Genomic DNA, 25,450 nt, shown 5'->3' on the forward strand with positions numbered 1-25,450 from the left:
CCAAATTAAGTTTTCGTTTTCGTCATTGGATGTGAGCAAGAAGTTCTGATCCAAAAATTAGTCATCTTCAAAGCACGTGCTTGGTAAGAATTATAAGACAAGCCCCATATGGCAAATTATTCAAAATCTCAAGCATTTATCACTGAGAAAAACAATTTCTTTCCCTAATATTGCATCAGAGAACCATCTAACTACAAGTATTAAGAATTGCTTCAAACATTTACAATTTATAACACAGGCCAAAAATAAGCAATGAAAGATTAAGAATACACAGCGCAGTAGGAAGCTAATGAAAAAAATGAAATGTACCATGTGCATTCAGCACTGTTCAATCCAGATTACTACATCATTGAAAATTAAACAACTTATGAAATGTTCCTATCTGGAACATATTTCCAGACTACTTAATCAGTAATGGGTTTCTGGATAGCCCTATTCACAATCTTAAACCTACTTTTATTAATTTTGGATTGATGAATCCGGAGTATGTTTTCAGCTTTTGCAATCTGGATCCTATACTCACTCCATTTGGAATGTTCGTTGACTCTTCCGAGTCCAAAATGCTTCATGAGATACCAAAGCAAAAACTTACCTTTGATATGACAATGGATGTTGCAGGGTAACGGTGATGACACTGGCCAAATGAAACAACCGTTGACAATGGCGGAAAGGGTCTTGACGGAAGTGAAGAACTTATGGAGGTGTGGAGGAGCTGCTGCAGTATACAGATGAGAGGGAGTGGGGATAATTTTACTTAGGGTACTTTTGTCTTTCTACACCCTCATCGGGAGACATGGAAACCATACTGTGTAGGAAGAAAAGCCTAAATAGTTTGACTATCATATTTTTATTCACTTGATAGCTTAAGGACTTCAATTTTATCTCCACTTCCATACCATGTTCCTTTTTGAGTTTTAATTACTTCTAAGGAATATTGGTATTCAACTCAAACATGTGTCACAGTTTAAAAGCAAAAAGTTACTGCAAGACATTAGATAGGAAGATAAGATGATATGACCATAATTCTCTTTGCAGGCCATAGAAATGAAATTATATGTGATTCGTAGCATCAAGCGGATAGACATAACAAGGATGAACTTTGCTATCTATTTCAAATTTTCTTGACATAATTTAAATATATAATTGAAGTTAATGAAATGAATAGCTCTATGTACAAGTTACAAAAATGACTGATTCTATGCCTAACGATCTATCTTTCAATCTTATATGTAATACAGATATTCATACATTATAGTACATGTAAACAGAAAGAAAATGGTTACATTATCAAAATCAGCCAAGGTCTTCAGCTCCGCATTGTGCTTAAGCCTTTCTACAAACTCAGTTTGAGTGGAGGAAATCGCCAACATTAGATATGTAAAGAATGATCAGAGCTTCTTTCCTCTTAAAGCAGCCAAACAAGTATTGTTTTGAGCATCCTAGTAACAGAAGAATTCTTTCCAGGCCTTTCCCAAAATCAACTTGGGGTCTTACTTTGAACAACTTCTGAGGGAAGATGAAGTATTGTCTCAGAAGCAGAAGATTCTGAACTATTTTGCCTCAAAAGTGAAGGTAACAACACTTCATGGAATCTTGTAATAGCTTCCTTTGAAGGAATGTTCAGTTGAAGAAGTATGGAGACTCGAGAACCTTCCGCAAGTCAAAATCACCTCTCTCTGGCACAGGAGGGAAAGCTAATCCCGGGTATGATGTCTCAAAATCTTCCAGCAACTGTTTAACAGATAAAATAATGAGGTTTTCGTTCTCCCTATGTTGGTTTAAAAGGAAAAGGATTTGCATTAAGTAGGATGATGCTATCATGATGTTTGATATTTGATGATGAGAAACTAAGAAATAACTTTTCTCCATGTAGTCCTATAACATAAGCCAAAGTTTCCCATGATACCGCAAAACCTTACATTTTCAAGTATTGGCATGTTATAAAGCTCCACAAATTTTTCTCTAAGAATGTGACTCATTTTCTCCGCGTCACATGCATGTGTCCAAAACGAGTCATGAACCCCTGCATACACATTTATTTCACAAAATTTAAGCACCAAAACATAAAAAAGTATTTTTCTTTAATAGATTTGCTTTTCCACCAAATTTTCTCAGAAATGGAGTATATAAAGTGAAAGTTGGACGTAAATATATTAACTGAACCAGATAATTAGATTACGGATTTAACTACAGTGGTTACTAAAATAAATGTGCCTTGAGAACTATCATCACAACCTCACTTGAATTTGGATGTGATAAAAAATTGGCAAGTTAATTTTCAGCTGTATATTTTATATACATATATGTGTGTGAAAAAGGGAAGAATACATTACAAGGACAAGTTATATCCTAGAACACTGAACCTAAGGCTAGGTACATACACCCAAAAAAGCAGCTTAATGAAAGTTGTAGAATACAATAATAATAATTTTAACACTTCCTCGAGCATATAAATTGCATGCACTGGCTTGGAAACGCATAAAATTAATTCTAGATCCTCTCAAGGGCTTAGTGAGAATGTCAGCAAGTCAGAGCTAATAAATCCCTTACGGAGTTCCTTGAACAACAACTTCTCCCTAATAAAATTGTTGCATAATCAGGAAAATTATGTTATAATTAAGTGCAGATTCCATTTTATATTTATTAGGACATATTTGTTAGTGATTTGATTTGATTTGATTTGTACAGCTTCAAACACCCAATATTTCTAGCTTTCATTACCTATTATTTCTTTCCTTAATTAGATTGTAAAACAGTTTATAAATAGAGACTATTTGTAAAATATTTTAGAAATATATTTCATCTATTTCTTTCAACTTGGTATCAGAGCTCCTGATCTGAGAGACTCTGCTTCTGCAATTTTTTTTTTAGCAGCCTGCCTTCATTGCTGTAATTTTTTTTTTTGGACAGCCTTAATTGCTGCAACTTTTTATTTTCCTTATCTTTTCACCATTGACCACCACCACCACCTTGCACCATTGACCGTTACTGCCACCACCATTGATCGCCGACCACCACCACCGACCGCCGCTGATGCCGCTCGCCGGAACTGCCACCACTCACCGGAAACTGCTACCGGCCGCCGGAAACCACCACCGGAAAATTTTCCCGGCGATTTTTTTTATGAACAAGATCAAATTTTGCCAATATGAAAAACTCAGGTTTTGAGCTCTCATGGACTCTCCTAGTAAGCCATCTAGCTATTGTTCCTTCACTATGAGTGGTAAGAGTTCTAGTTTTTTATCCTTTAATGTTTCTAGTACTGAAAATATCTGGATTATAGACTCTGGTGCCATTGATCATATGACACCTCATTCCTCTTCTTTTTCATCCTACATTGCTTTATCTGGTAACTCATATATTACTGTTGCTAATGGTTCCACTACCCCCGTTAATGGTCGTGGTAACATTCACCTGCAACCTTCATTTCCTTTAAAAAATGTGCTTCATGTTCCCAAACTATCCAATAACCTCTTGTCTATTCAAAAGATTACCCAAGATTTAAATTGTGCGGTGGTATTTTTCCCTTCCCATTGTGTTTTTTAGGATCTTGCCACGGGGAAAACTATTGGAATTTCTAAAGAGCAGGATGGGTTATATTATTTACATCATGAAGAAAATAAAAAGTGTGCTAGACTACAGGCACACACTTGTAATCTTCAGCAAGGTCGTGAATCTTGGTCATCCTCTCAGATATGGCTTCAACACAGACGTCTTGGTCATCCTCCATTTAGTACCCTAAACTCCTTATTTCTTGTTTTATTTACAAAAGTGTCTGCTAAGTCATTTCATTGTGATGTTTGTCAGTTTGCTAAACACCATCGGACAACTTTTCCTCCCAATGGTAATAAAAGTTCTAAACCTTTTGATCTTATTCATCCAGATGTATGGGGACCTTCATCTATTCCTAATATCTCGGGTGCAAAATGGTTTGTTTCATTTATTGATGATTATTGTACTCGGGTTACCTGGATATTCCTCATGAAAGATAAGTCTGAAGTTTTTCATCTATTTGTAACGTTTTACAGAATGATTTAAACACAATTTGAAAGTCCAATTAAGAGTTTGCGGTCTGATAATGGAAGAGAATATGTGAACCAAAACCTTTCCAAGTTCCTTCAGGAAAATGGAGTTGTTCATGAATTAACCTGTGTGGACACTCTTCAACAAAATGGGGTTGCTGAAAGAAAAAATCGTCATCTCCTTGAGGTTACTCGAGCTTTACTTTTCCAAACATCTGTTCCTAGATCTTACTGGGGAAGCAGTCCTGACTGCCACTTATTTGATTAATAGATTACCCTCTCGGGTTCTAGAGGGTGTTACTCCTATTCACCTTATGACCACATTCTATCCTTCTATTCCCATGTTGACTAGTCTTCAGAATCGTGTCTTTGGTTGTCCTGCTTTTGTCCATGTTCATAGTCCTTATCGAGGTAAGTTAGATCCTCGCGCCATCAAATGTGTCTTCATTGGTTATGCCCCCAACAAAAAGGGGTACAAATGTTATCACCCTCAGAGTCGTAAAGTCTATGTTTCCAAGGATGTCACCTTTCATGAAACAGAGTCTTTCTTTCCTAGTTCTCAGTTTCAGGGGGGGAGTATTCAAGAAGATGAGAATCTTGAGTTGCCACCTTTTTCTTGCAGAATTTCATTCTTAGGGAGGATGACAAAGACCTTGCACCAACATCATTACCAGAGAAGAATAATGAAGACAAATATTTTGGAAAACAATATCAGCGAAGGCAACAAGAACCTGTCCTGGTCGAACAACAACTTCAATTGTCCGAACCGGAGGTAAGATCTCATACCTGTGAGACTCTTGAGGACACTTTAAATATTGCTTTTGAACTTAACCTAAATGATTTACCTATTGCCTTGAGAAAAGAAAAAAGATCTTGTGCCAAATATCCTATATCCCAATTTGTGTCTACAGAAAAACTTTCTATGCAGTACCAAAGTTTTCTTTCAGCAATTGATTCTATCAGAATCCCTACATCGGTACATGAAGCCTTAAAAGATGAGAACTGGATTCAAGCCATGAATGAAGAAATGAGCGTGTTAGAAAGGAATGAGATTTGGGAGATTGTAGAGAGACCAAAAGATAAGAAAGCAGTGGGTTGTAGGTGGATATACACAGTTAAGTATAAGTCTTAAACAATCACCTCATGCTTGGTTTGGAAGGTTTACTCAAGTTATGGTATCTTTGGGGTACTGACAAAGCCAAGGTGACCATACTCTGTTTATAAAACATTCTCAGAATGGTAAACTCACTCTACTTTTGGTCTATGTAGATGATATGATTATTACAAGTGATGATGAGATTGAAAAACAAAATTTGAGGGAGAGACTAGCTGCTCAATTTGAAATGAAGGATCTTGGGAAGCTGAAGTACTTCCTTGGGATAGAGGTTGCTTACTCGAGACAGGGTATCTTTATTTCTCAAAGGAAATACATCCTTGACAAAGAGACTGGTAAGTTGGGTTGTAAGACCACTGGAGTGCCAATAAAGCAAAATCATAGGATTGGGAATGATGAGGAAAACCCAAAAGTGGAAAAGACACAATATCAAAGACTTGTGGGTAAACTCATTTATCTATCACACACTAGGCCAGACATAGCCTATGCAGTTAGTTAGTGTGGTTAGCCAATTTATGCATGATCCAAGAGAAAGACACTTGCAGGCAGTAGATAGAATTATTCAATACTTAAAAGCCTCTCCAGGAAAAGGATTTCTATTCAGAAAAGGGGGAAAACTTATCCATGAAAGTGTATACTCGATTGTTGATAGGAGATCCACCACAGGCTACTGCATGTTCTTGGGTGGAAATCTGGTGACATGGAGGAGCAAGAAGCAAAATGTAGTTGCAAGATCAAGTGCAGAGGCAGAATTTAGAGCCATGGCTCAAGGGGTGTGTGAACTCTTATGGATGAAGATCATACTTGATGACCTAAAAATAAAATATGAAGCTCCTATGGGCTTGGCGTGTGATAATAAGTCCGCTATCAGTATTGCACACAATCCGGTTCAACATGATCGAACAAAACACATAGAGATAGACCGACACTTTATTAAAGAGAAGTTGGATGATGGTCTTATAGCCACTGAGTACATCCCTTCAAGACTCCAATTGGTAGATATGTTTACTAAGGGACTTCCCACAAAACAATTCGAAGATCTTACTTGCAAGTTGGGAATGATAGATATACATTCACCAACTTGAGAGGGAGTGTTGCATAATCAACAAAATTATGTCATAATTAAGTGCAGATTCCATTTTATATTTATTAGGACAGATTTGTTAGTGATTTTATTTTATTTGATTTGTACAACTTTAAACACCCATTGTTTCTGGCTTTCATTACCTATTATTTATTTCCTTAATTAGATTGTAAAACAGTCTATAAATAGAGATTGTAATCACATTTGTAAAATATCTTAGAAATATATTTCATCTATTTCTTTCAACTAAAATGACATTCAATCTCTATGTATTAGGATGAAACATAGGATTAGAAGCAATATGGAAGACGGCTAGATTATCATAATACAACTTCATTTGCTCAACTGCTCAACTTCACAAAATTTTAACTCTTAAAAGGAGTTGTTTAATCCACACAAGTGCACAAGTGGCCAAAGTCATAGATCTATATTCAACTTCTGCACTAGATTGGGCAACACCATTTTGTTTCTTGTTCTTTCAGAAGACAATATTTCCTCCAATGAATACACCATATCAAGCGCTAGATCATGTGAAAATGTGACAATCAACCCAATCTGCATCACAATACCTTATAATTTGAGTATTTCCTTTGTCCTTGTACAACAATCCTTGTCCTAGAACCTTTTTTGATATATATGAGAATGTAGATTACAATATTCCAATGATTAACATGGTAGTCAAAATCGCGAATTGCATCGTAAGATCGCACGATTTTACGATGTATACTCATGGTGCCGATCTGCGATCACCAGAATAATACGATTTCTGCAGATCGCGTGGGATCGGCGTTATAAATCGCAACTCGCGTGGAATCGTCGAGTTTCACGATACTGGAAATCGCCACAGGCAGCGCTTCTAACATCACCGTTGCAGCGACGCGGTAGCGTTTACAGTGTCGCGACATGACGGCGTGCAGCACGGTGGCTGTGGTGTGGCAGCAGCAGCAGATGGAATAGATTAAGATTAGGGTTTCTGTTTAAGATGGAGGTAGCAGCATATGGGCTCAATGAAATAAAAAGGCCAAATAACTAAAAAGAATCCACTTACCGTGAAAGAAATCAGTTACTGCACAGTAAAATTTTTAATTTTTTACTCCAAAACGTTACAACTTCAACAAAATTAATTTTAATCAATTATTTTAAGCCATGCAAACAGACTCCCGCTCTTCTCTCCCATTCCCTTTCAACAACTTCTCCATTGCATAACCAAGTGCAAATTTTTTTTCCTATTTTTTTCTCACTCCTCTCCCCTTCGCTTTCAAGTTCCCAACTGCAGTCCCGCTCTCCTTTGTTTTTTTTTTTTTTTCTGTATAATCAAGTCCAGATTTTTTTCTCTGTTTTTCTCACTGCAACCAAGTGCAGTTTTTTTTTTTTTTTTTTTTTTTTTTTTTTTTTTCCACTGCAACCCAAACTGCAGTCCCAAATTCCCATCATTACAATGACTTCTATACCCGTGACAGTGACTCCCAAAAATGCTCCAGGAAATAGGAGTGATGTTGCTTGGAAGCATTGTATCTCAGTTGCTGGGGATATTAGACAACTTCAATGCAAATATTGTCAAAAGGTATTAACCGGGGGAGTTTATCGATTGAAGCATCACTTGGCCAGTACTCAAAAGGATGTTGGAGCATGCGAGGATGCTCCTGATGAAGTTAAAAAGGAGATGTGGGAAATTGTTGTTGGTTTGCAACAAAAATTAAATAAGAAATCAAGTTTTACTTTGAATGATGAGGAAATCGCAAAAGCTAGTGAGAAAAGAAAAAACAGTGAGGAAGAGTTCACTCAATCCAGCAACCGTCCCCGTGGCAGAAATATTTTTAAGAATAGGCAAACTACCATCAACAACATGTTTAAGAAAGGTCTTAGAGAGGAGGCATGTCAAGCAATTGCTAGGTTCTTTTATAACAATGTTATACCTTTCAATGTGGCAAAGAGTGAAGAATTCACTACTATCATGACATTAGAGTCAAATATTTGAAGGAGGAAGTTACAAATACATCACTTGCTCTAGTCACATAGGGATGAATGGAAGAAAATGGGATGTACGATTATGACTGATGGTTGGACTGATAAGAAAAGAAAGACAATAATAAACTTCTTGGTGAACAGCCCAAAGGGAACTGTATTCCTAAAATCCATAGATGCATCTGCTATATCTAAAACAGCTGAGAAAGTTTTTGAGATGATGGACGACATTGTTGAAGAGGTGGGGGAAGACAATGTCATTCAAGTTGTCACTGATAATGCAACAAACTACAAAGCTGCTGGTCAAATGTTGATGACAAAGAGAAAAAAGTTATTTTGGACACCTTGTGCTGCACATGGTGTCAAAAAAAGGTATTTTATGTATTTGTTTGTTGAGATGGTGATTTTGAAATTCAAAACAAAAAACTAACTCAATGTAATATATTTTGGTTAGCTATTTGCCTTTGTGGAACATCATTGATGAAAGGTGGGACAAACAACTTCATAGGCCTTTGCATGCTGCAGGCTATTTTCTTAACCCTCAAATGCATTATCGTCCTGGATTTAAAGCAGATTTGGAGGTGAAGCGTGGTCTAATGGAATGCATAACTAGGATGGTGGAGGATGAGGATGAACAAACTCTCATTGATGTTCAAATTGATGATTTCAAAAAACGAGCAAAATTTTTTGGTTGTCCCATGGCTACTAGGTCAATCAATTTAAAGACTCCCGCAGATTGGTGGGAGTGTTATGGTGAGTATCCAGAACTCCAAAAGTTTGCCATTCATGTATTGAGCTTGACATGTAGCTCTTCCGGATGTGAGCGTAACTGGAGTTCCTTTGAGATGGTAAGTTAACTTCAAATATATCTCTAGAATATAATTAGTAGTCTACTACTGATCCACTAATTACTTATAATATTTGTCTTTGCATTTGTTTAGGTCCACACAAAGAGAAGAAATAGGCGAAAGCAAAGCACAATGAATGATGTTGTTTTTGTTATGGCAAATTCAAAATTAGCTAAGAAGAAGCAAACAAGAAAACCAACTCAAATTAATATTGATGATTGTTCATCCGATGACGAGTGGATTATGGAAGATGAGCATGAGCATAATGAAACATTTGATTTGGATGAAAACTTGGTTCCTATTGAAGTAGAGGAGGGTGAATCTTTACATAGTCATCACTTAGACATGACTGATTTGAATGACGAAGGAGATGGAAATCATGAAGTTGAATATGAATTTAACTTACAAGATTATTTGGTTTAGATAGATTATTATTTTCTCAATGTTTTGTAACAAGTAAATGGTTACTCTTATGATAGGATGTGTTGCTTACACCTAATTATGTACTCTTTTATATATTATGAGGTTCAATTATGAGTTCTATAAAATATGTAGGATCTTACGATCCGTGTTACGATCTTATGTTTTACGATTTATGTTTATCTTTCCGATCCTAAGTAAGATCTCGATTTTGACTACCTTGGATTAATGTGAGGGTCCAACATGAATTGGCTAACAACTCCAATTGACTGCATAAGAAATATCAGATCTTGTAATATTGAGATAAATAAGTTTTCCCACCAGCCTCCTCCTATATCTTTCTGGATCTGAAAAAGTTTCACCTTGGTCCACCCAATCTCCTTTAGTTGAGAGATCCTTGTGGCATCATTCCCTACAAATACCATATCATCAACATAGGCCATTAGATAAACACACTTCCTAAAAGAAGTATGCAATAGAAAACTAAATGATTTGTCTCACTTTGTTTCAATCCAAAAGCTTACATAGTATGATTGACTTTACCAAACCAAGCTCAAGATGATTGCTTCAGATTGTTGGAGATCCCACATCGAATAGAGATTAAGATATTTCATAGTATATATGTGGGTGCAAACCTTACCTTATAAGCCGGTTTTATGAGGTTGATTTAGGCATAAAGTCCACTTCTTAATATGGTATTAGAGCCATTTCGAGCCTATTCTAGAGATTGTTTGTTGGGCTTATCAGGCCACCCGCTATGAGGTTGAGTTAGGCTTAAAGTCCACTTCTTAATACAGATCATAAAGAGTGGAGTTTACACACTAGACTAGACTCTCCTTAAGCAACAAATCCAAGAGGGTGCTCCATGTAAATTTCCTCAAGATCACCATGAAAAATGCATTTTTAATGTTATGTTGGTCAATGATGGCCAATGGTGAATAGCAAACATAGCAAGGAAAAGCCTAATTGTGGTGATATTGACCACGAGAGAAGAAGTACAAAAGTAGTCAAATGCAAAAAATTGTATATAACCTATGGCCACCAACCGAACTTTAAGGCAATCAACTTCACCACTAGACCCAAATTTAACAATATAGGCCCATCTACAGCCAAATCTCTTCTTTCCAAAGAGAAGAGGAACAAGCTACCACATGTCATTGCTTTCAAGAACCAACATTTCATCAGTCATGGCTTGTCACTATCCAGGATGGTCAAGTGTCTCATGAATAGTTTTAGGAATGACGGTGACATACAAAGAAGAAACAAAAGAATAAGATGGACGCAAACAATGATAACTCAAAAAATTATAAATAGTTATGCATTATGAGTAGACAAAATACTTTTTCTTAGAGTAATAGGCCACTTTGAAGTTGTGTTATATGAAAGAGTTGATGAAGAAGGATCCATGACATGGGAAACTATTAGAGGAAGATTTGAATCATGAGAGACTTCAGGAAGAATGGGAGGAGCTTTTTGTGCCTTGTGTTGGTATGTAAGGAGTTTTTCCAGTCACTGTGGCAATAGGAGTAGCAAGAAAGGAAGGAGTAGAAATAGTGGAAGCCATTCTAGAGATAAAAAGCCACAAACAAATTTGAGAGAAGGAAAAAATCCTATGTTGTGAGGAAAGAGCATTGACCAACTCGAAGTCGTACAACTAGGAAGACAAGGGCAGAATCATGCTTAGAAGATGTTGATGACATCAGGGAGGCAACACGTGTGGGACACACACTTGGTGAATGGGGTCGGAGATTGGTGCATGCCAGCATGTTGTGAAGCTCTTGGTCACATGACCCTCGAGTTGGGTCATGCTCCTCAAGGCACACCTAACCCTAATTTCGTAAAAACAAAACGGCGATGAACAGTCGCCGAAGAGAGAAGACAGTGGTGGTCTGATGACAAGGCTCTTGATACCAACTTGAATTTGGATGTGATAAAACGTCAGCGTGTTAATTCGAAGCTGATGTATATTATATATATATGTATGTATATATATGTATGTATATATGAAAAAAGGGAGGAGTACATTACAAGGAAAAGTTATATCTAATAACACTCGTTAGGCTAGATATGTACACCCAATAAAGCAGCTTTATGAAAACTGTACAGTAGCAATCATACTTTTAACAACATCCAACATGATATTGTAATAGACTTAACCAATGTAAATTGATCCAGAGCATTAGTTTAGGATGCATATAGTCATCCTTCTAAACTAAGCAAAATATTCAACTTTTGGATCAAAAGAAACTAAAGATGTAAAGCACTTGTGATAAACTTACACAATTTAAAAGTAAGTGACTCTAATTCAATTCCTACATCTTCCAGTTCCAGAAACAATTGCAGAAAATACCATAGCGTCTTAAATTGCCCACAAGCAAAGAGCTTGAGTGGCAATAGCATCAAACATGATTTTGACTCTTGTCAAAAACTCCTGACCCACTTCCTAGGTCTACACTGCCACCCTTGGAACAAGAAAAGATAAGTATTAAACTAGAATTGTATATTTTTGCAACTCTAGACGGAAATTTTCAATACGCTTTAGGATTTTGTTAGTGAAAGGAGATCTTAAAACCTGCAAAACTTAAACCAGCATCCCTACTGGCAAGAGCAGTCATCATCATGTGTGAACTGTCTAGTGAATGTATGAAGTTTGGGGGAAATGCAGATCTCTGTTTCTTGGCATCTACCTGGAATGCAAATAGTTTTAATTGAAAATATGTCGATAATATTTTTTTTTTGAAAATATCATAAGGAAAGATAAGCTGCAAAAAAGAGGACTGTGTACACTTACGGCATTACCCTCTCTTCTCAAGGCCAAAAATTGAAGAGATGTTCTGATCTGCAGTCAAGGGTGATTCATAACTGTCATGCCTCGAGATAGTAAAAAATTTCTTTGACTATTCTTTTGATTCAAATGTATAATTATTGGTCCTGTCTTGGGTTTTTACAACTTATTCTATGAAATATACAGTGCCTACAAATCTATATTGCTTATGTTAGTTATATTTTGTAAATGGGTTTGGGCCCTATTTTATGTATATATGTTCCTCAGCTGTTTTGACACACACAAGGGGTGGAGTCTTACAGTCACCATGATTAACTTATCATTACATATTCTGCAGGTAACTGACTGGTTTATTTCCATTGCATAGCCTAAAAGCCAGTTGTTCAGGTGTCTTGCAATTGATAGACTATTGGGTTAAATAAATCACCAAACATCTAAAAAGTTTTCACACTGCACTGATGAGTCACAGAAAACCAAGTAATACAAAATAAGTAATTCGTAGAGAATAACGGTTACAAATCTTAGTATGAAAACTGGTCAAGAAATGGTGAAACCCCAAAAATTAAAGCCATATGGTAGTAACATGTTAAAGAAAGATCTACAGTTCCACACTAATCTGTTAATACATCAATCCATTGCATAATGTAACATAAGCTACCCCTTTAAGTGGGCTTTTAACAAAATTCATTCTTTTATCCACCTAAGTGGATATCTTCCATTGTACATTTAGTATGATGGTTTTAACTTGTCACTGTTGAGTAAATTAATACCTATAACATAAAAGAAAGGGGGGGGGGGGGGGGGGGGGCACGAATCATTTGTATGTAAAAGCTTACCAGATGACGCTCAGTTTTACAGTATGGTTGTATAACTGGAAGACCAAGAGGAGTGGTCCAACTAACAGGAAGATTTTCAGAAGTAATCACCTATATAAAGTTTAAGGTCCCACCATTCAGGAATAGAAAGAAAGCTTGAAAGCATGCAGGCACACACATACACAACAGTGCCAAAACCAATTAGATTTTAGTATCATTTGAAGTTCAACATGGCTATGAGACCAAACCTTTGCACAATCACCAAGCCAGCCCATAATGACACGAGCAGCTCCAAAAATTTCTCCAAGGGCAGTTAATGTCACCTATAAAATGATGAGTATCAAAATATAAGACATTATATTGAAAGAAACTTTTATTGAATATTTCAATGAAATGATTACATTTGCGAAAACTGACTACTCTTTGTTACAGAAGACCTATAATAGCCTTTGAGAAGAGTTAGTTGTAACTAACTATACAGGTCAGTAGCAACTAAGCAAAAAGAACAAAACAGAAAAACTAAAAGATTCACTTAACCAAAAAAATACAAAGAGAGATATCTCAAACAACTAATAGAAAAATACAAAGAGAAATATCTCTAACAAGAGAATAGAGCAGATTTATTGTATAAGCATGTTTTGCATGTAGCTCCACGTGTATTTCCTCTCATATTACAGTTAGATTTAGGAAAACCAAACCCATCAAGAAATAAGCACTCAGATAGTACTAAATATACAATTCTCTGAAATAATCAACTTGATCAAAAAACTATACCTAGGTTTCGAATTGATCAGGTTTAAAAAATAATATTTTGTGTACTGTAAGCCATGATACATGAACACGGCTCTTCAATGGTGTGTCTTTGTGTTTGACACTGCTGAAATGTCAAATTTAAAAAAAGTTTTTTTGTGGTTTGGACACAACTCTCACATGGTCCAACACAACGTTAATGAGGACAGACATAGTGATTTTTTCAAAAGTTAGAAAGTCAGAAACTTATTGCGTAAGTTTGTGCTATATATTAGTATTGTATAATGTACACTTTCAGTTGATTGTTTTCAATCGAATGCTTTGCTGTTTGTTGCTTTCTGTTTTCCGTTTGGGCCATGTATGAGCCGTGTTCTGTTTGAACCATATATTGGTTTTCTTTTTCTGTTTTCAGACAGTAATGAATGATAATAATATCCAGTTTCAGTTTCTTATGTTTTCTCTATCTTTTACATACCAAATTCTATTATGGTATCTAGAGCCAGCGATTGATCCACAATGATCAATTCAAGCTCCCTCCCATCTCCTACCAAGTTTTTTCCACATTCTGCAGGGAAAAAACTTGATGATTCCAATTATTTTCTTTGGAAGCAACAGGTTGAACCTGTTATTAAGTCCCACAAACTTCACAAATTTGTTGTTAATCTTGTGATTCCTCCAAGATTTCTCTCTGAAGATGACCGTGCCTCATGGAATTATTAATGCAGCATATGAAGAATGGAAGTTCAAGACCAAATCTTGCTTTCTTGGCTTCAATCAACTTTGTCCAAGGTTATCTTATCATGGAATTATTAATGCAGCATATGAATGGGAAGTTCAAGACCAAATCTTGCTTTCTTGGCTTCAATCAACTTTGTCCAAGGCTATCTTATCGCCTGTTCTTAGAGTTGTTCATTCATATCAGGTTTGGGAACAGATCCATGACCATTTCTGTACTCAAACCAAAGCTCAAACAAGGTAGTTGCGCAATGATCTTCATGTCCAGTCCCTTGACAACAAGTCCATGCGGGAGTTCTTGGGACAAATCAAGTCTATTGCAGATGAGTTGGCTGCAATTGGTTGTCCTGACAAGCATAATGAGTACATGGATGCATTCTTGAAGGTCTTCCACAAGATTATGCCCCTATGACTTTTCTTATTGAAAGTGTTGGAGATCCCACATTAACTAGAAATGAGGACATTTCATTGTATATAAGTGGGTGCAAACCTCAACCCTATGAGTCGGTTTTATGGGATTGAGTTAGGCTTAAAGTCCACTTCGTAACATGGTATCAGAGCCATTTCGAGCATATCCTAGCAAGTATTTGTTGGGTTTATCAGGCCACCCGCTATCGGGCTATTATCGGACCACCCATAACATATATCTCCACGCACGAGTTGGTAGCCTCGGCGTGAGGGGTGTGTGTTGGAGATCCCACATCGACTAGAGATTAGAGCCTTTCATTGTATATAAGTGGGTGCAAACCTCACCCCATGAGCCGGTTTTATGGGGTTGAGTTAGGCTTAAAAAATGCTGCAGCTCCAAGGTTGCAAGATTGCACTAATATCTACCGTGGAAATTTTGACTGTTCCTCCACTGATCAGGGTGCTCGCAGGTGCGATGGTCTAGGCCGTGGTTGTAGATTTGCTAATTTTCAATGCCAAATTTGTCTTAAATATGGTCACAGTGCTAATATTTGCTTTTTACCGTGGAGATTCTTCTTATCAGCCACATAAATCTCTTGTTTTATATGACTCTACAACGAATCAGCCCCACCAATTTTCTGCTATGTAGTCCAACCATTCTTCCAAATCTAATAGCTGGACTTATCCTACCACTGAACATGTTCTTTCAAGACCCGTTGGTGATGTGCCCGGTGCAATGATAGCAAATTCTTTTGCCCAAGAACCTGACAACTCTAGTTGGATACCTGATTCTGGGGCATCTTTTCATGTTACTGGAAATTCTCAAAACATTCAGCAACTTAATCATTTTGAAGGCCTAGACCAGATTTACATTGACAATGATGAATGTTTGAAAGTTCTTGGATCTGGTTCTTCTTGTTAAGGAAGTCTATTAATCCTAATCTTTCTCTCTACTTACACAATTTACTGCATGTTCCTTCAATTACTAAAAATCATCTTAGTGTTAGCAAATTTGCTCTAGATAATAATATCTATTTTGAGTTCTCATTTCTGTACTGTTAAATCTCTGGTCACCAATAAAATCCTTTTTCGGGGCATTGTTGGATCTGATGGTTTATATTCTTTCCTTGACCTTAAGATTCAAGGTTGTACTGCTCCTGTCATGTCATAGATTACTCGGTTTTATCCTACAACTGGATCAACTGACAATTCAAAGTTTGCTGTTGCTAATTCCTCTTAATCCAATAATTTGTCGCTTGCTAGATTAGGTCACCCAAATGTTAATGTGTTGAGACTTGTTTTGACTCAGTGTAACATACATTTTTCTAATAAAATAGGTGATTTTTGTTCATCATGTGTTGGAAAACCTCACAGATTACCCTCTTCTTTATTTGAAACTCTTTATAGTTCTCCTTTTGATATGGTCATTAGCAATATTTGGGGTCCTGCACATGTTCCATCTACTGATGGTTACGTATACTATGTGTATTTTGTTGATGCCATTTATTAGAATAAAAGAAAAGACTAGGATAAATCACTTGTGGATATTGAACACATAGGGTTGTGTTTATATAGAGAAAGAAACATATGAGCTAAGCCCATTACATAAATAGAAATATCTAACAATATCTATAATATCTCATAATATCTAACACTCCCCTCAAGCTGGTGCATATAAATCATATGTACCCAGCTTGTAACAAATGTAATCAATCCTAGGCCCTCGTAAGAGTTTAGTAAAAATATTTGTTAATTGAACATTTGAATTAACAAACTCATTCTTGATATCTTCCGATACAACCTTTTCTCAAATGAAATGACAATCAATCTCAATATGTTTGGTCCTTTCATGAAAAACTGAATTTGAGCTAATATGAAGAGAAACCTGATTATCACATATAAATGTCATTTGAGTGACCTCTCCAAATTGCAATTGCAATTCTTTAAGTAACTGTTTAAGCCAAATAAGCTCACAAGTAGCCAAATAAATTTACAACTTGGCTTTTATTCGAGCAAGGTTGATCCATCTTTGCTTGTCTATTAGTACAAATACATCTGCTTCTCTCATCCAACAAATCTCTCTGTTTGAACTCTAATTTCTCTCTTAAGCAGCTGGGCAGACTAAACTATTTTTTAGGCAAAGAAATTCAATATCAGTCCAACATGTCTTTGGTGATGATTGTTGAACAAGATGCTTTGATGCCTTTAAATTTATGTGGAATGCTTGAAGATCTTGTTGCTAGGTGTATATGTTGTCTAGTAGCTTTTAACTTGTTAATTCACTCCTTAAGATGATCTTTGAATCTTTATCTTTTTGAAAAGATGGGTTTTCTAAAAGGCTGAGAAATTTCAACCTGTTGAAATGTTAAAACAACCGGTTGTTTGACACTTAGTGGATTTTCAAAAGGATTTGGAAGAGTTGTGCTTATTTTGTCTTTGTTGTCAAATAGAAACAACCGTTATATCGATGAAACAACTGGTTGTTTTTGTAAAAACCTTAATCAGGAAATTTATTTCAATCGATTGTTTTGCAAAACAACTTGTTGTTTTGGAAATTATAAGTGTCGTTGTGACTGTGTCTTTATCGTTTCCATGCTTCATAGACTGTAAGTGTTCTAGTAGGGAATAATCTTCCAATGATGCAAGGATAGGAAAAACACATCAAATCAGCCATTGCACTTTCTAACTGCTAATATAGGTCCGTAGTACACGGCTGAAACTTACTTTAGCAGCATAGCAAGCTGCAGTAAATAAAAGTTGTTCATCAGTAATAACACCTTTCTCCACTAATCTTTTCTTCATTTGCTCTCTTGCCCCAACAAAAGTAACACCATAAACTGAGGTCATCACTGTCTGTTTGACCAGTTTTCTGTCAATCTGAAAGCTTCCAAAAGTTTGGTGAGAAGAGATTATAGCTAATTGGAGAAACATATATCTTAATCAATATTGACCTGATCAATTAAAACCCTTGCCAACAAAGCATTTGGATAGACTGCTGGGTCTTTGTTACTGTCCCTTCTCATAATATCATGAACCCTGCTCAAATATTCAAGTAAAATTAAATACTGATTAGTAAAGTTGGTGAAATCAATTGTATTGTGCACTTAGAACTTTGTTGGGGTGTATAATACAGTAAGTATTCTAGAGAAAAGTAGGTCACAACACGAGGTAACAGATTTTAACCAAAAAGTACCTATTTGACTAATATTAGTAAATTTCAGACTTCAGCAAGGGAGTAATGTAATGATTTTGAGCTTGAAATAATGTAACAGTGGTTTGAATGTGAAGTACATAAGCTGGCGATAAAGGATTTAACATACCTAACAGCAATCTCTGAGTAAACATCAGCTGGTCTCTCACTAGCCACCAAGTTAACAGCAGCAGCCTCCAGCTGACAAATAATTTTTATTCCAGAAAAGTGAGAATACAAAATATTATAGAATAATTAATTAGTTTAATTGCCCTTGTAATCAAACGAAATAATTTATGAAAGTGAACACATAATTAAATACTTAATAACTTGGATAAACAGAATCATATGCTCCACTTAGCACGCGTTGGTTGCAACTGTAGATCGACTTTGTGCTAACAAACACTTAGTGTGCGTTGGTTGCAACTTTAATATTACAGTTCCAGCTGACTCACATGTCAGGGAAATAGAGCATCGGTTTAAAGCATATCTCTTTAACTAGATTCAATAAACAAGAAGAAAGACTAGTACTCTATAGCACAATAAGTTAGAATACTGCTCTGACACATCAAAATTCATGATTAACAATTGGGAGAATGGGAAAGAAATTAACAGATTATAAAATATTATTGATAGAACACCAAATGTAATAGATGATAAATAGGTCTAAATAACACCATGTTACAGAAATTACAGCAATTTGATGCTGTCATAAAGTTCAGAAACTCCTATAGAATCTCGGGCTATCCAGAAACTGTCTAACAGTACATATAACTGTCTCCTAACCTAACACTATCGCACACATAAAATGAAAATGATAACTGCTCCATAAACTGCCACATATCAGTTATTAAAACTGAGTTTTGGCATTACAGTACCAGTCAAACCTCCTTGGCTCTCTCTTTATTAGTGATGATAATGAAATTCTGCACATTAGTGAAATGACAGGGTTGGAAGGTTGGAAGATCGAGCCCTGAGTTTAATGAGAGCCTTCAAAGAGGCATTCGTAGACTGTACCCTACATGGTATTGGGTAGATGGGACATGGTTCCAAAAGGTCAAATCGAAGAAAGGCTGGCAGAGAAGAATGAGAGTGAGTAGATCAAGCTACGGCTACAGCTTCTTGGTGAGTTATTTTATTTTCCCTAGATGTGGTCAAACATCTGGAACCCTGTACTTCAGATCATTATTCTACTATACTACTTACTTATCTGGAAGCCTATTTTCCTAGAATAAACTTTCCAAATAGTGGATCTCTGTGGCCCAGGTGGTCTTGATACTTATCAATTATATTGCAATAAGATAGTTGCAAATCATGGTCATACTATTGAATATAACACAAACATGAAGAAGGTAAAACATCTAAAAGTACCCAAAACAAGAAAGGATACCATTTTCTGTATATTGAACAAGCTATGTTAATACACTGAAATAACACTTACATTTCAAAATATAGTGACTCAAGGAAACAAACGAAGATACAGAACAATAAATCATACTAAAATTATCACAAAATTGAGGAAGTACAAACTTCTAGGTATAAAAAACAGGGATTATTTCAAGAGTAATGAGTGGTTTCAAAATTAAAACAGGATATAAGTAGACTTACAGAATCTCTTCCCAAAGCAGCATAATGTTGTAAGCCATTACAGGAACCATCCTAAAATTCATCATAGTAGTGTTGTTAGCAGTTTTTAAAAAATTCTCAGTAAAAGTGATAGGAGACCAGTGTTTAAGAGACTGTATGTAAGGGTTATTACAGGAGAAATACAACAATAACTGAATAGCTTATAAATACGTGGATAAGGGTAGTTTGAATTTCAGAATTGATTCAGAAGTTGTGAGGAGAGGTCTCTAGGATACCTTATTGTATGTCTAGGTCACATTGATCAATAGACAGTTAGTTATAGCAGTTAAAACTGTTTTACCTGCATCTTATGCAGTATTGGGTATTATAAATACCCACTCTTTTTTGTTATTTGTAATGTTGAGATATACTGAATAATACATCTCGCATCTCTCTTTCTCTCCTTCAATCTTTCCTTTCCCTCTTCAACCTTTTATGGTATCAAGAGCAAACTATGGCTTCATCATCAAGCACTGCAAACAATTCTGAAAATTCTTCTCCCAAACCCGATGTTGCATAATCAGGAGAATTATGTTATAATTAAGTGCATATTCCATTTTATATTTATTAGGACAAATTTGTTAGTGATTTGATTTGTACAACTTTAAACACCCATTATTTCTTGCTTTCATTACCTATTATTTCTTTCCTTAATTAGGTTGTAAAACAGTCTATAAATAGAGACTGTAATCACATTTGTAAAATATCTCAGAAATATATTTCATCTATTTCTTTCCACTTGGTATCAGAGCTCCTAATCTAGGAGACTCTTCCGCAATTTTTTTTTAGCCTTCATTGCTGTAATCATTTTCCTTGACAGCCTTCATTGCTGTAATCATTTTCCTTGACAGCCTTCATTGCTGCAACTTTCTATTTTCCTTATCCTTTCTCCATTGACCACCACAACCACCTTGCACCATTGACCGTTACTGCCACCGCCATTGACCACCGCCGATAACCTCTTGTCTATTCAAAAGATTACCCAAGATTTAAATTGTGCAGTGGTATTTTTCCCTTCCCATTGTGTTTTTCAGGATCTTGCCACGGGGAAGACTATTGGAATTGCTAAAGAGCAGAGCGGGTTATATTATTTACAGCATGAAGAAAGTAAAAAGTGTGCTAGACTACAGGCACACACTTCTAATCTTCAGCAAGGTCGTGAATCTTGGTCATCCTCCATTTAGTACCCTAAAGTCCTTATTTCCTGTTTTATTTACAAAAGTGTCCTTATTTCCTGTTTTGATCTTATTCATTCAGATGTATGGGGACCTTCACCTATTCCTAATATCTCGGGTGCAAAATGGTTTGTTTCATTTATTGATGATTGTACTCGGGTTACTTGGATATTCCTCATGAAAGATAAGTCTGAAGTTTTTCACTTGTTTGTAAAGTTTTACAGAATGATTCAAACACAATTTGAAAGTCCAATTAAGAGATTGCGTTCTGATAATGGAAGAGAATATGTGAACCAAAACCCTTCCAAGTTCCTTCAGGAAAATGGAGTTGTTCATGAATTAACCTGTGTGGACACTCCTCAACAAAATGGGGTTGCTGAAAGGAAAAATAGTAGGTTACTCGAGCTTTACTTTTCCAAACATCTGTTCCTAGATCTTACTGGGGGGAAGCAGTCCTGACTGCCACTTATTTGATTAATAGATTACCCTCTCGGGTTCTAGAGGGTGTTACTCCTATTCAGGTTATGACCATATTCTATCCTTCTATTCCCATGTTGAATAGTCTTCAGACTCGTGTCTTTGGTTGTCCTGCTTTTGTCCATGTTCATAGTCCTTATCGGGGTAAGATAGATCCTCGCGCCATCAAATGTGTCTTCATCGGTTATGCCCCCAACAAAAAGGGGTACAAATGTTACCATCCTCAAAGTCGTAAAGTTTATATTTCCAAAGATGTCACCTTCCATGAAACAGAGTCTTTCTTTCCTAGTTCTCAGCTTCAGGGGGAGAGTATTCAAGAAGCTGAGGACCTTGAGTTGCCACCTTTTCCTTTGTTGCAGGATTTCGTTCTTAGGGAGGATGACAAAGACCCTGCACCAACATCATTACCAGAGAAGAATAATGAAGACAAATATTTTAGAAAACAATATCAGCGAAGGCAACAAGAACCCGTCCTGGTCGAACAACAACTTCAATTGTCTGCACCGGAGGTAAGAACTCATACCAGTGAGACTCTTGAGGACACCTTAAATACTGCTTTTGAACCTAACCTAAATGATTTACCTATTGCCTTGAGAAAAGAAAAAAGATCTTGTGCCAAATATCCTATATCCCAATTTGTGTCTACAGAAAAACTTTCTATGCAGCACCAGAGTTTTCTTTCAGCTATTGATTCTATCAAAATCCCTACATCGGTACAAGAAGCCTTAAAAGATGAGAACTGGATTCAAGCCATGAATGAAGAAATGAGCGCGTTAGAAAGGAATGAGACTTGGGAGATTGTAGAGAGACCAAAAGATAAGAAAGCAGTGGGTTGTAGGTGGATATACATAGTTAAGTATAAGTCTGATGGCACACTGGATCGGTATAAATCAAGGTTGGTTGCAAAAGGGTACACTCAAACCTATGGGATCGATTATGAGGAGACTTTTGCTCCAGTGGCAAAAATGAATACAGTCAGGATTATTCTCTCCCTGACAGCACACTTTGGTTGGGCAATGCATCAATTTGATGTTAAAAATGCCTTCTTGCATGGAAGCTTGGAGGAAGAAGTATTCATGGAGATTCCACCTGGTTATGGTATTGTTAATGAAGGGAATAAGGCGTGCAGACTTAAGAAGGCCCTATATGGTCTTAAACAATCACCTCGTACTTGGTTTGGAAGGTTTACTCAAGCTATGGTATCTTTGGGGTACCGACAAAGCCAAGGTGACCATACTCTTTTTATAAAACATTCTCAGAATGGTAAACTCACTCTACTTTTGGTCTATGTAGATGATATGATTATTACAGGTGATGATGAGATTGAAAAACAAAATTTGAGGGAGAGACTAGCTGCTCAATTTGAAATGAAGGATCTTGGGAAGCTGAAGTACTTCCTTGGGATAGAGGTTGCTTACTCGAGACAGGGCATCTTTATTTCTCAAAGGAAATACATCCTTGATCTTCTCAAAGAAATTGGTAAGTTGGGTAGTAAGCCCATTGGAGTGCCAATAGAGCAAAATCATAGGATTGGGAATGATGAGGAAAACCTAAAAGTGGAGAAGTCACAATATCAAAGACTTGTGGGAAAACTCATTTATCTTTCACACACTAGGCCAGATATAGCCTATGCAGTTAGTGTGGTTAGTCAATTTATGCATGATCCAAGAGAAAGACACTTGCAGGCAGTAGATAAAATTATTCAGTACTTAAAAGCCTCTCCAGGAAAAGGATTGCTATTCAAAAAGGGGGGAAACTTATCCATGAAAGTATATACTGATGCTGTCTATGCAGGATCGATTGTTGATAGGAGATCCACCACAGGCTACTGCATGTTCTTGGGTGGAAATCTGGTGACATGGAGGAGCAAGAAGCAAAATGTAGTTGCAAGATCAAGTGCAGAGGCAGAATTTAGAGCCATGGCTCAAGGGGTGCGTGAACTCTTGTGGATGAAGATCATACTTGATGACCTAAAAATAAAATATGAAGCTCCTATGGGTTTGGCGTGTGATAATAAGTCCGCTATTAGTATTGCACACAATCCGGTTCAACATGATCGAACAAAGCACGTAGAGATAGACCGACACTTTATTAAAGAGAAGTTGGATGATGGTCTTATAGCCACTAAGTACATCCCTTCAAGACTCCAATTGGCAGATATGTTTACTAAGGGACTTCCCACAAAACAATTCGAAGATCTTACTTGCAAGTTGGGAATGATAGATATACATTCACCAACTTGAGGGGGAGTGTTGCATAATCAGGAAAATTATGTTATAATTAGGTGCATATTCCATTTAATATTTATTAGGACAGATTTGTTAGTGATTTGATTTGTACAACTTTAAACACCCATTATTTCTTGCTTTCATTACCTATTATTTCTTTCCTTAATTAGGTTGTAAAACAGTCTATAAACAGAGACTATAATCACATTTGTAAAATATCTCAGAAATATATTTCATCTATTTCTTTCCACTCCCGAGACTCTTCTTCCTCACATTTTTCATACACCAATATCCCTTAAGCTTGATCCAAATAATTTCTTGGTCTGGAGACAACAAGTCACTGCAACTCTCCACAGCCTTGATCTTCTTCACTTCTTGGATGGCACATGTATCCCACCGCGTTTCTTCTCTGCTGATGGGGATTCTTCTCCTTTTGTTAATCCCAAATATATCATATATGATCGCCAAGATCAATCCATCCTAGCCTAGTTATTGGCTTCCATGACTTCCGGTATTCTCACCAAAATGGTTGGTCTGGATTCTTCGCATCAAGTTTGGCATAAACTCCAGACTCACTATGCATCCCAAACCAGAGCCCAAATCAAGAAACACAAACAGCTTCTGCGCACACCCAAAAAGGATCGATCTGTCTCTGCCTATCTTCTTGAAATCAAAAAAACTGTTGACACCTTGGCTATTGTGGGTTGTCCCATCTCTACCGAGGATCACATTGAAGTTGTTCTTGATGGGTTTCAGTGGATCAGATTCTGAAGGAACACGTGTCCTTTGTTCCATCTTCCTTCTCCCAATCAAACTACAATTCTGCCAAACCTTTCTCTTCAACCCATACCTCTGGTCCTAGTAAACAAAGATTTTCTTCCAAGGCACGTTTTTCAAACTCCAAGAACTACAACAAGCTGCCATCTAATACCTTTTTCTTCTCGGGTGCAATGTCAAATTTGTGGAAAATATGGGCACACTGCCCTTCATTGCTGGCATAGGTTTGATTCCTCTACTCCCTCTCAAGTTAATGCTAACTCCACTCATTTTTCTTCGCCTCTTAGTGATGATGAACCATCGATCCTTGGTACCCAACTACTTCATGATCCTCTTTGGTACCCTGATAGTGGTGCTTCTCATCATCTAACTTCTCACAACACTAATCTTTCCACCAAAACACCATACATAGGTTCAGAAAAAGTCGCTATAGGTAATGGTTCACGGCTCCATATTACATTTATTGGTATTGCCACTTATACTGATCTCAATACACATAATACGTTCTCTTTACAACATTTACTACATGTTCCCACTATATCCAAAAATTTGTAAGTGTTTCTCAGTTTGCACGTGATAATCATGTCTTTTTTGAGTTCCATGCTGATATTTGTCTTGTTAAACGTCAGGGAACAGACGAGATTATGCTTCAAGGACAGCTTAAAGATGGTCTTTATATCTTTCCTAATCTTGTTCATACCGCTCCTTGTTCTGCATACACCACTGATGTTACACCTGGTTCCTCTACATATCATTTGTGGCACTCACGTTTTGGTCATCCCAACCTTAAGTGATTCACCAAATTATGAAACACTGTAATATACCTTACATTGCTAAACGTGAATTCTGTGATTCTTGTGTTGTCGGCAAATCGCATCAACTACCCTTTATTGCTTCTCAAACTATATACTCTAAACCTCTCCAACTTGTTTTCATTGATATTTGGGGCCCATCTGCTACCCCAACAACTAATGGTGCTTGTAACTATATTTCTTTTGTGGATGCTTACACTAGATATGTTTGGTTCTACT

At 36.6% G+C, this 25,450-nt stretch overlaps 1 protein-coding gene across 3 annotated transcripts in view; it reads right to left on the reverse strand.

The window, feature by feature from the left end:
* Positions 1-1,084: 1,084 nt before the first annotated feature.
* Positions 1,085-25,450, reverse strand: part of LOC137807418 (DNA-directed RNA polymerase 3B, chloroplastic) — a 46,895-nt gene continuing 22,529 nt past the window's right edge. Inside the window, exons 10-19 of one of the 3 annotated variants that reach the window (XM_068608052.1) lie at positions 19,745-19,795; positions 18,267-18,337; positions 17,898-17,982; positions 17,671-17,823; positions 13,302-13,376; positions 13,075-13,164; positions 12,245-12,292; positions 12,026-12,140; positions 1,920-2,023; positions 1,085-1,731 (exon numbers count right to left, since the gene is read on the reverse strand). In XM_068608052.1, coding sequence (XP_068464153.1) covers positions 1,621-1,731; positions 1,920-2,023; positions 12,026-12,140; positions 12,245-12,292; positions 13,075-13,164; positions 13,302-13,376; positions 17,671-17,823; positions 17,898-17,982; positions 18,267-18,337; positions 19,745-19,795 — 903 coding nt within the window. In that variant the 3' untranslated portion in view covers positions 1,085-1,620. Of the gene's footprint in view, positions 1,732-1,919; positions 2,024-11,745; positions 11,916-12,025; positions 12,141-12,244; positions 12,293-13,074; positions 13,165-13,301; positions 13,377-17,670; positions 17,824-17,897; positions 17,983-18,266; positions 18,338-19,744; positions 19,796-25,450 lie in introns of those variants that run through there. The other 2 variants (XM_068608053.1, XR_011080514.1) reach the window with 2 other exon arrangements.

This window comes from Phaseolus vulgaris, chromosome 3, assembly GCF_000499845.2.
Source record: "Phaseolus vulgaris cultivar G19833 chromosome 3, P. vulgaris v2.0, whole genome shotgun sequence".
In the NCBI taxonomy this organism is placed as follows: domain Eukaryota; kingdom Viridiplantae; phylum Streptophyta; class Magnoliopsida; order Fabales; family Fabaceae; genus Phaseolus; species Phaseolus vulgaris.